Source organism: Amblyraja radiata, chromosome 12 (genome assembly GCF_010909765.2).
Source record: "Amblyraja radiata isolate CabotCenter1 chromosome 12, sAmbRad1.1.pri, whole genome shotgun sequence".
Lineage (NCBI taxonomy): Eukaryota > Metazoa > Chordata > Chondrichthyes > Rajiformes > Rajidae > Amblyraja > Amblyraja radiata.
Window position 1 is genome coordinate 35,173,450 of NC_045967.1, and position 11,788 is coordinate 35,185,237.

At 42.4% G+C, this 11,788-nt stretch overlaps 1 protein-coding gene across 6 annotated transcripts in view; it reads right to left on the bottom strand.

The window, feature by feature from the left end:
• enox2 (ecto-NOX disulfide-thiol exchanger 2) overlaps window positions 1–11,788 on the bottom strand; it is a 187,982-nt gene that overhangs the window by 11,907 nt on the left and 164,287 nt on the right. For all 6 annotated transcript variants that reach the window (XM_033030501.1, XM_033030502.1, XM_033030505.1 and 3 more), the window contains 2 exons: window positions 5,937–6,044; window positions 3,930–3,974 (listed from right to left, as the gene is read on the bottom strand). In XM_033030501.1, the coding sequence (XP_032886392.1) occupies window positions 3,930–3,974; window positions 5,937–6,044 (153 nt within the window). The remainder of the gene's footprint in view (window positions 1–3,929; window positions 3,975–5,936; window positions 6,045–11,788) is intronic.

Below are 11,788 nucleotides of genomic sequence, written 5' to 3' on the forward strand. Positions count from 1 at the left end.
GTATTCTATTGATATACAGTCTTATTGATAAGCAGTAAAGTAATTTTACAGTTCCTCTAAAAAGATTAGTTGAGGCCTAGAAACTCCCCCCAAAAATACTGATTTCAGTAATACAAAATACCCCAGCCTAATTTTTCAAACAAACTCAGAAAAAAGCAGGGTAAGGGCAGTAAATCATAGATGCATTCACTTATCAGATCAGTATTAAACCACCAGCCTAGTCCCAACAACCACCACAATCTATAAAGCCTTGCTGACTCATCTCTAACTTTTATACTGTATTGGAAGTTTATAGAGTTTGCTAACGTCTGGAAAAGACAGCAGGTCGAGATCTTTCAATATACCAAAACACAAATGAAATAATATATTGCACAAAATAAACACATATTGGAAAATAATGCATTTTTGAACAATTAAAAGAAACACCCAGAATGGAATTGGAAAAATACCCCCAACTCTAACAGATTTTCATTTTTCATTGCGAAGGCTCTTGAAGAAATGTTAATGTCTTTGTCTTTAATAGACAACAGGTGCAGGAGTAGGTCATTTGGCCCTTCGAGCCAGCACCGCCATTCAATGTGATCATGGCTGATCATCCCCAAACAGTACCCCATTCCTGCCTTCTCCCCTTATCTTTAAGAGCCCTATCTAGGTCTCTCTTGAAAGTATCCAGAGAACCGGCCTCCACCGCCCTCTGAGGCAGAGAATTCCACACTCACATCTCTGTGAGAAAAAGTGTTTCCTTGTCTCCGTTCTAAATGGCTTACCCCTTATTCTTAAACTGTGGCCCCTGGTTCTGGACTCCCCCAACATCGGGAACATGTTTCCTGCCTCCAGCGTGTCCAAATCCTTATCAATCTTATATGTTTCAATAAGATCCACCTCTCATCCTTCTAAACTCCAGAGTATACAAGCCCAGCTGCTCCATTCTCTCAGCATATGACAGTCCCGCCATCCCGGGAATTAAGCTTGTAAACCTACGCTGCACTCCTTCAATAGCACGAATGTCCTTCCTCAAATTAGGGGAAAAAAACTGTACACAATACTCCAGGTGTGGTCTCACTAGGGTCCTATACAACTGCAGAATTACCTCTTTGCTCCTATACTCAACTCCTCTTCTTATAAAGGCCAACATGCCATTTGGTTTCTTCACTGCCTGCTGTACCTGCATGCTTACTTTCATTGACCGATGAACAAGGACCCCCCAGATCCGGTTGTACTTCCCCTTTTCCCAACTTGACACAATTTAGATAGTAATCTGCCTTCCTGCTTTTGCTACCAGTGGATAACCTCACATTTATCCACATTAAACGGCATCTGCCATGTATCTGCCCACTCACCCAACTTGTCCAAGTCACCCTGCATTCTCACAGCATCCTCCTCACAGTTCACACTGCCACCCAGCTTTGTGTCATCTGCAAATTTGCTAATGTTACTTTGAATCCCTTCATCTAAAGCATTGATATATATTGTAAAAAGATGCGGTCCCAGCACCGAGCCTCGCGGTACCCCACTAGTCACTACCTGCCATTCTGAAAGGGACCCATTGTCCCTACTCTTTGTTTCCTGTCTGCCAACCAATTTTCTATCCATGTCAGCACTCTACCCCCAACACCATGTGCCCTAATTTTGCCCACTAATCTCCTGTGTGGGACCTTATCTGAAAGTCCAGGTACACTACATCCACTGGCACTCCCTTATCCATATTCCTAGTTACACCCTCAAAAAATTCCAGAAGCATGATTTTCCCTTCGTAAATCCATGCTGACTCGGATTCTGTTCTGCTATCCAAATGTGCCACTATTTCATCCCTTATAATTGACTCCAGCATCTACCCCACCACCGATGTCAGGCAAACTGCTCTATAATTCCGTTTTCTCCCTCCCACCTTTCTTAAAAAATGGGATAACATTAGCGACCCTCAAATCCACAGGAATTAATCCTGAATGTATAGAACATTGGAAAATTATCACCAATGCGTCCACGATTTCTAGAGCCACTTCCTTAAGTACCCTGGGATGCAGACCATCAGGCCCTGGGGATTTATCAGCCTTCAGTTCCATCAGTCCACCCAGCATCATTTCCTGCCTAATGTGGATTTCCTTCAGTTCCTCCGTCAACCCAGATCCTCTGCCCACTAGTACATCAGAAAGATTGTTTGTGTCCTCCTTTGTGAAGATGGATCCAAAGTACCTGTTCAACTCATCTGCCATTTCCTTGTTCCCCATAATAAATTCACCTTTTTCAGTCTTCAAGGGTCCAACTTTGGTCTTAACTAATTTTCTCCTCTTCACATACCTAAAGAAGCTTTTACTATCCTCCTTTAAATTCTTGGCTAGCTTACCTTCGTACCTCATTTTTTCTCCCCATATTGCCTTTTTAGTTATCTTCTGTTGCTCTTTAAACATTACCCAATCCTCTTGCTTCCCGCTCATCTTTGCTACGTTGTACTTCTCTTTTATTTTTATACTGTCCCTGACGTCCCTTGTCAGACACGGTTGCCCCTTACTCCCCTTGGAACACATGCATATTGAAACTCCAATGCAGTTCAACTATTTCTTAATGCCCTTTTCTAAATGATTTTGCATACTAATTCTATTAACTTTCTGGTTTTCCATTCAAAAAGGGATTTATTGAATGTAGCTGGTTGATGTAGAAGGAATGGATGAGGGTAATTTATTTTACAGGAATTATTGATTCCAGACATTGGGGAAGGGGGGGTAATAGTGTATAAATCTCAAAATGATGATGGTGACATACATATAATAAAAGGGTGTACATTGTTCATAAACATAGCTTCAAGAACAAGTTTCCAGGCATGTTGAGAATACATATCACACAACCATTATGTGCATTTAATTAATAATTCACTTTTCTTGGACTTCCAAATGGATATAACCTCCAATTAGATATATTTCAGATTATAAAATAATGATATAATCCACCATTCATATTCGTTCTCAACTTTGATCCAATTATCAAATTAAATAGATGTTTTCTACATTATAAAAGTGACAATATTGCATAGTGATTGCATGTAATGTGGCTAGAAGTGGTGCTAAAACTGGGAATTTGGTAAACCAGAAATGTAATGAAGAGTGGGAATGGTGGTGCTAAAGTACATCTTAATTTAACGTTATTCAGATGCAAGATTAAGCAATTTTTGAAACAAATAAACTAGTAACGTGTGAAAATATTAAGTAATGAACTGAGGGAGATGTTGGATTCTAATTAGTAGAAGCTCGGCATGGCTCCTCTCTCCTAAACCACATGGGAAATCTAAGAATCTTCATCAATAACATTTATTTCTATCATGAGCTCTGAAAGAGGTGCAATGTTTAATTCATTTGAAAATGAAGCAAATTATTCCAGACCCTGGACTGATAAGTAACAAGGAAATTTGCATCACAGAAGTGCTTGATATGAGAGATTCTAACCATCTTAATATTCAAAGACACAATCACTGCTGAGTGCTCTGCAATCAACAAAACATTGACCAGCCATGTAAATACTGTGCATACTATTGCAGGATATCTTGTACCACAATCCTAGTTTAATTTTAAATAGTGTACTCAGTGAATTTTTGGTTCTTTCGATACATTTCATGATGCATTTGTTCTGTTTAGTAGTCAAATTTGTTTCATTATGCTTTTACTCATAATCAAATCCTTTGACCATTCTCAAAGACTTCCTGGTTTCTTGACTAGGGTTCCCAAAATTGTCCATATTGCTGAAAGTACTACCTTCAGCTTGGATAAAACCTGTATTATCCATACTTTATACTTCTGCTTAATATATCCAACTGGTATTTGCAAATTAATTTGTACCTACGGAAAATCAACATGCAGCAAATCAGTTCCAAATTTAGTGCAAATCTTTACAGTTGACAAATCTGAGGATTATTTCAAATGAAAAAGACATTCACTTACATTTCCTTCATTATCGGTTTCATCCATATCATCGCCTGCACTCTCCTGGTAAATTTAAATAACACAAATTAATTGATTATATCGTAAAAAGATAATAATTTTCCACAAAGTATTCTTATGGATATTTATTTATACCTTTCTGATAATTTGTTTGTGTGGTGATCGATGCTATCTTAGCTTTTATACATAGTTTAAAATTTTTTGCAAGCAAATGAATGTCAGATCATTTTTAACTTCTTGCATTTTGTTTCCTTTAGGGAAGTTTCCACAAAATATTTTTTTTCTGGTAGACCAGCTTGATGCAGAAATTTTATTTGCATCGGAAATCTTGATGCGGAAAGTACACCATACTTCCCTGCAAATTTATTTATTTTATGTTTAAAAATGTAATAATGGAAGAATAAAAAATATTTAATTTCTGCGTTATAGAGGTAATCTTCATGGCAAGCATTGCAGTAGCATTCTAACTCAAAAACAAGTATAAAGTATGGATAATTTAGGCTTTAGTTTTGAAAGAAAAACATCAAAAACTGCCAATCCTACAGAAATAGGGCAAACAGGAAAGTGGACCACTAAAAGTTGAAGAATGCATTTTATCATAACGGAGAGACAGATAGCAGATAAAATTTCATATAGATAATGTAGAATATTAACTTTTGAGTGAAAGAAAACTTTAAAGGTGGAGAGGAAAAAGAGAAGAGAACAATAATGGGTTATAAACCAGTCATTAAGTAGACCCTAACATACAAACATAGTGTAAAACAAAAAATATTGTTGCCACTTTATAACCTTATCCATATAAATATGTTTGAGGACCAAAAATGACCAATGTGAAGTTTGGTAGACACCTGGAACTGAAGATGTTGGAATCATGAGCAAAATACAAAGTGCTGGAGGAACTCAGCAGCTCCGGTAACATTTGTGGAGGAAATAAACATATGATTTTTTGGGTTGGGATCTTTCTTCTGTCTTAGATAGAAAGCTGTAAAAGCGAGGTTGGGGGGGGGGGGGGGGGGGGGGGGGGGGGGGGAACAAAGCCTGGCAAGTGATAGGTGGATAGAGGCGAGGAGGGTTTTGATTGTCAGATATGTGGTGTAAATGACAAAGGCTAGAGATGAAAAGGAAACAAATGGTGTCAGATAAGGAGAGAAAAGGGTGATTAGCAAAGCCAAAAGGAGGGATATAGGTGGAAGGAGAAAGGAAAAGAGGGGATAAAATCAGGGGCTCAATTATGAGAGATGAGCATATGAAAGGGGAAAGGAGCAAGGTGACTGAGTGTGGGAGAAATGGGTGTGCACCAACATGGGGTGGGTGACAGGGAAGAGAGAGAGGGTGGGGGTATTACTTGAAATTGGAAAATTCAAGGTTCATACCATTGCTTTGTAAGCTAACCAAGCACAATATGAAGTGCTGTTTCTCTAGTTTATGTACTGCCTCATTCTGGCAATGGAGAAGGCCAAGAACAAAAAGGTTGGTTTGGGAATGGGAAGGGGAGTTAAAATGGTCAGCGACAGTGAGATCCAGCAGGCGCTCGCAAACAGAGCACAATTGTTGGATGAAACAGTCCAAAAGTCAATGCTTGGTGCGAATGTAAGGGAAGCTACGCTGGGAGCTATGAATGCAATAGACAAGGATGGAAGAGGTGCACGTGATCTACTGACTCACCATGAAGGCTGCTGGGGTCCCTGGGTGGAGGTGAGGGAGAATTCCTTTGGGCAGGCATCACATCTCCTGTGGTTGCAGGGGTAACTACATGGTGAGAGGGCAGGTTGGACGGGAAGGAATGAGTGAACTAAGGAGTACAAAGGGAGTGGTCTCTGTGGAATGTGGAAAGAGGTGGGAATGAGAAGATATGACGGGTGGTGGGATCACTTTATAGTTTGGTGGTCTGTTTGAAGTAGAAAAGGATAATGGACATAAACATTATAAGCTTAATGTTGAATCCTGTGCAAAACAAAAATGATTGTTCAGAAATAGAAATCGTTAATGCAGTTTCCACGCTCCCACCTTGTTTTTAAATGTCTCCAATAACATCTCTGCATTTTGTTTGTCTTCCTCTGCCTTTTGCAATTCAGCTTCTTTCTTTTTACAATCTTCCCGTACATTCAAAAGTTGCTGCCAATATTAAGAGAACAAAGTCACTCAAAATAGATCACATTAGAACATACAACAGAGGGTAATGGTGGATGGCTGTTTGTCGGGTTGGAGGCAGGTGACTACTGGGGTGCCTCAGGGATCTGTGTTGGGTACTTTGTTGTTTGTCATGTACATCAATGATCTGGATGAAGGTGTGGTAAATTGGATTAGTAAGTATGCAGATGATACCAAGATAGGGGGTGTTGTGGATAAGCCGGGGGGGCAGTGTTAGCTGTGAGGAGGATGCTAGGAGACTGCAAGGTGACTTGGATAGGCTGGGTGAGTGGGCAAATGTTTGGCAGATGCAGTATAATGTGGATAAATGTGAGGTTATCCATTTTGGTGGCAAAAACAGGAAAGCAGACTATTATCTAAATGGTGGCCGACTAGGAAAAGGGGAGATGCAGCGAGACCTGGGTGTCATGGTACACCAGTCATTGAAAGTGGGCATGCAGGTGCAGCAGGCAGTGAAGAAAGCGAATGGTATGTTAGCTTTCATAGCAAAAGGATTTGAGTATAGGAGCAGGGAGGCTTTACTGCAGTTGTACAGGGTCTTGGTGAGACCACACCTGGAGTATTGCGTACAGTTTTGGTCTCCAAATCTGAGGAAGGACATTATTGCCATAGAGGGAGTGCAGAGAAGGTTCACCAGACTGATTCCTGGGATGTCAGGACTGTCTTATGAAGAAAGACTGGATAGACCTGGTTTATACTCTCTAGAATTTAGGAGATTGAGAGGGGATCTTATAGAAACTTACAAAATTCTTAAGGGGTTGGACAGGCTAGATGCAGGAAGATTGCTCCCGATGTTGGGGAAGTCCAGGACAAGGGGTCACAGCTTAAGGATAAGGGGGAAATCCTTTAAAACCGAGATGAGAAGAACTTTTTTCACACAGAGAGTGGTGAATCTCTGGAACTCCCTGCCACAGAGGGTAGTCGAGGCCAGTTCATTGGCTATATTTAAGAGGGAGTTAGATGTGGCCCTTGTGGCTAAGGGGATCAGAGGGTATGGAGAGAAGGCAGGTACGGGATACTGAGTTGGATGATCAGCCATGATCATATTGAATGGCGGTGCAGGCTCGAAGGGCCGAATGGCCTACTCCTGCACCTAATTTCTATGTTTCTATGTTTCTAATGAAGAGGATTTCCAAAGTCTACAGAGTGATTTAGGCCATTTGGAAGAATGGGCTGAAAGATGGCAGATGGAGTTTAATGCTGATAAATGTGAGGTGCTACACCTTGGCAGGACAAATCAAAATAGGACGTACATGGTAAATGGTAGGGAATTGAAGAATGCAGTTGAACAGAGGGATCTGGGAATAACCGTGCATAGTTCCTTGAAGGTGGAATCTCATAGATAGGGTGGTAAAGAAAGCTTTTGGTATGCTAGCCTTTATAAATCAGAGCATTGAGTATAGAAGCTGGGAGGTAATGTTAAAATTGTACAAGGCATTGGTGAGACCAAATCTGGAGTATGGTGTACAATTTTGGTCGCCCAATTATAGGAAGGATGTCAACAAAATAGAGAGAGTACAGAGGAGATTTACTAGAATGTTGCCTGGGTTTCAACAACTAAGTTACAGAGAAAGGTTGAATAAGTTAGGTCTTTATTCTCTGGAGCACAGAAGGTTAAGGGGGGACTTGATAGAGGTCTTTAAAATGATGAGGGATAGACAGAGTTGATGTGGACAAGCTTTTCCCTTTGAGAATAGGGAAGATTCAAACAAGAGGACATGACTTCAGAATTAAGGGACAGAAGTTTAGGGGTAACATGAGGGGGAACTTCTTTACTCAGAGAGTGGTAGCGGTGTGGAATGAGCTTCCAGTGGAAGTGGTGGAGGCAAGTTCGTTGGTATCATTTAAAAATAAATTGGATAGGCATATGGATGAGAAGGGAATGGAGGGTTATGGTATGAGTGCAGGCAGGTGGGACTAAGGGAAAATAATTGTTCGAAAATAATTGTTTCCGTGCTGTAATTGTTATATGGTTATATGAACAGGCCCTTCAGCTCATAATAAATCCATTGGGCATGAAGCCAAGTTATACTAGTATTCTCTTATTACCATTTTATATATTATATATTTTTATTTCAATAACTATTACTAATTTGTGAGCATTAATTTTCTATAGTGGTGAAGACATGCCCATTGGTGGATATGTAAGTCATCACATAGTTGTAATAATGTATTTGGCTCCTTGCTCTGTTCCTGGGCTCAACACTTACCTTCAGCGGGCTGGAGCTCTCGCCTCACCTGAGTTCCAGGCTCAGCACCAGACCCACAACCTCCATGATGCAGACTCCAACAGCACGTGGTCTGACTGCTGGGTCCTACTGCTCCCCCCCTCCTACAAGGCACCTCAGTAGTGATGCGTCTTCCCTTTCCTCCTCTTTTAACCAGGTTATCCCGACCACACCCCACCCATACAATAGTCTTCACGCCCCCCCTCCTCTCTGAACACCCACCATCTCCCCACCAAATCTCGCCTCGGCCTTTGTCCACTCCCCGACCCTCCTCTGACACCAACCCCCACCCTTGTCATTCTTCAGCATCTCCCCTGACCTCCCCCTTTCTGATACGGAACGGTCTGTCCTCAATAGAGGGCCTCACTTTCGTTCCCCTCCGCCCCCACCTCAATGAGTTCCGGCTCCGCCACGATGTAGACTTCTTCCATCGTCTCGTTTTCCATGGGAAAGAGTCCTCACCACCCAGTGATGACCCCTTCTCTCGTCTCCACTGGTCCCCCTGCTCTTGGATTCCCCAGAACAGACTTCTACCCTCTCTAGACCTCTACTGCCGGCGTGACATCAACAGTCTCAACTTTTCCACTCCCCTCACCCTTCTCACCCCCTCTGAACGTACCGCAATCCGCTCACTCTGCAGCAACCCTAACATTATAATCAAACCCGCCAACAAGGGAGGTGCCGTGGTAGTCTGGAGCGCTGACCTCTACCGGGCTGAGGCCACGCGACAACTCTCAGACACCTCCTCCTAATTATTTTTGGACCATGATACCACAGATGACCAGGCCTTAATTGCAAACACCATTACTGATTTCATCACTTCTGGCTGTCTGCCTTTCACAGCCTTCAACCATATCTTTACGCAGCCCCGCATAGCCCGTTTTTACCTTCTCCGCAAAATCAACAAACACAACTGCCCTGGCAGACCCATTGCTCCTGTCCCACGGAAATGATTTCCACATACCTCGACTCCATCCTATCCCCCCTGGTCCAATCTCTCCCGATCTATGTCCAAGATACCTTGCATGCCCTTCGTCGCTTTAATGACTTCTGCTTTCCGAGCCGCAACTCCCTCATCTTTACTATGGATGTTCAGTCACTCTACACCTCCATCCCCCACCAGGAAGGCCTTAAAGCCCTCCGTTTCTTCCTCGACCGCATAACCATCCAATTTCCCGCTACTAACACTCTACTCCGCCTAGAGGAGCTGGTCCGCACCCTCACCAACTTCTCCTTTGACTCCTCCCACTTCCTCCAAGTCCAAGGCGTGGCTATGGGCACCCGCATGGGCCCCAGCTATGCCTGCCTCTTTGTAGGGTACGTTGAACAATTCCTGTACACCGGCCCTACCCCGAACTCTATCTCCGTTACATTGATGATTGCTACCTCCTGCACCCATGTAGAAATCATGGACTTCATCAACTTCACCACCAATTTTCATCCTGCACTCAAATTTACTTGGACCATCTCCGACACTTCCCTCTCCTTTCTTGATCTCACAGACTCCATCATAATAAATAGAATATTGACTGGTGTTTATTACAAATCCACTGACTCCCACAACTATCTTGACTACACTTCTTCCCACCCTGCTTCCTGCAAAGATTCTATCCCCTTCTCCCAATTTCTCCGTCTACGCCGTATCTGCGCTCAAGATGAGGTGTTCCTACTAGAACATCCGAGGTGTCCTCATTCTTTCGGGAACGGGTCATGTCCCCTCGGTACCCCGCAGCTCCGCTCTTGCTCCCCCTAGTCTCAACAGAGTCCCCCTAGTCCTTACCTTCTACCCCATCAGCCATCGCATACAACACAAAATCCTCCGAAATTTCCGCACCTCCAACGGGATCCCACCACTAGCCACATTTTCCCATCTCTATCCCTTTCTGCCTTCTGAAGAGACCGTTCCTGGGCAACTCCCTGATTAACCCAACCCTTCCCACCCAAACCACTCCCTCCCCAGGTACCTTCCCCTATAACCGCAGAAGATGCAATACATGTTGCTATACCTCCTCCCTCAACTCTGTCCAGGGACCACAACAGTCCATTTAGGTTAGGCAGAGGTTCACTTGCACCTCCTCCACCATCTACTGTATCCTTTGTTCAAGATGTGGACTCTTATACATCGGCGAGACCAAACACAGACTGGGCGATCGTTTCGCGGAACACCTTCGCTCAGCCCGTAAACCAACCTGATCTCCCGGCTGCTGGACACTTCAATTCTCCTTCCCATTCCTACACAGACCGTTCTGTCCTCGGTTTCCTCCATTGTCAGAGTGAGGCTAAACACAAATTGGAGGAACAGCACCTCATATTTCGCTAGGGCAGCTTACAGCCCAGTGCTATGAATATTAATTTCTCTCACTTCAGGTAGCCCCGGCATTCCCTCTGTCTCTATCCCTCCCTCACCCAAGTCGAACTGGCTTCTCATTTTCACCCTACAAACAGCTTACAATGGCCTGTTTCCTTTATCATGGTTAGTTTTTTGCATATCTTTCATTCATTGTTCTTTATCTCTCCACATCACCATCTACATCTCTCATTTCCCTTATCTCTAACCAGTCTGAAGAAGGGTCTCGACCCGAAACGTCACCCGTTCCTTCTCTCCAGAGATGCTGCCTGTCTCGCTGAGTTATTTCAGCTTTTGGTGTCTATCTTTGGTTTAAACCAGCACCTGCAGTTCCTTCTCACACTTAACTCCAGCAGCAGTTAGTCATCATCTAAGTACAGGGGACATCTATAAGGGCCCTGTTCATTTCAATAGGTCTGCTAATATTCATTTAGAAGATAAGAATGGAAGTTTTATAATTTTCAAAACTTATTTTAATTGTTATTAATTTACATGTGGAGAGTTTTAAATGAATTATTATTTGGATTATTTTGTCGAGTTAATTATTTCAATACTGAGCTCGCAGAAAGCCTTTGAGTGGGGTACTAGGTTGGGCCTCAGTTTCCACATTTGCTCTGCATAGTTCACTTTGCTTTGTGGAATAACTGCTTTATTGAACATAGAGGCTGATATAGGTCACAGCCAGAAAAGGCTAAGTGCATTGCGACCTCTGTGGTTGGATGTGAAGCTCAAGGTCAGTCCAGCTCAATGTATGACAGGCAGATAAACGATAATTTGTTCGATCTAAAACTAAGAACACTTTTTTAAGCCTTTAGGAATAAAAGGATTCTTCAGCAGGATATGTTCAATATTTATGAGCTATTAGGATAGTGGTATTTTGCCCGTGGCTATAAATTTGATTCCATTGTGAACAGAAATGACTGGTGATGGATTTTAGATTGCTTTTACAAGTATCTAACACATACTACAATATCGTTGCTGAGCTCCACAGCTGATATTCATTATTTTTTAATAAATGTTACAGCTATACGTTTCTCAGCAGCAATATAATTGCTGCTTCAATCCATATCAATTATTTAGCACCAGTACTCAGATCATAACATCTTCAGAATTGGCTGTTTGTAATCTTTTTT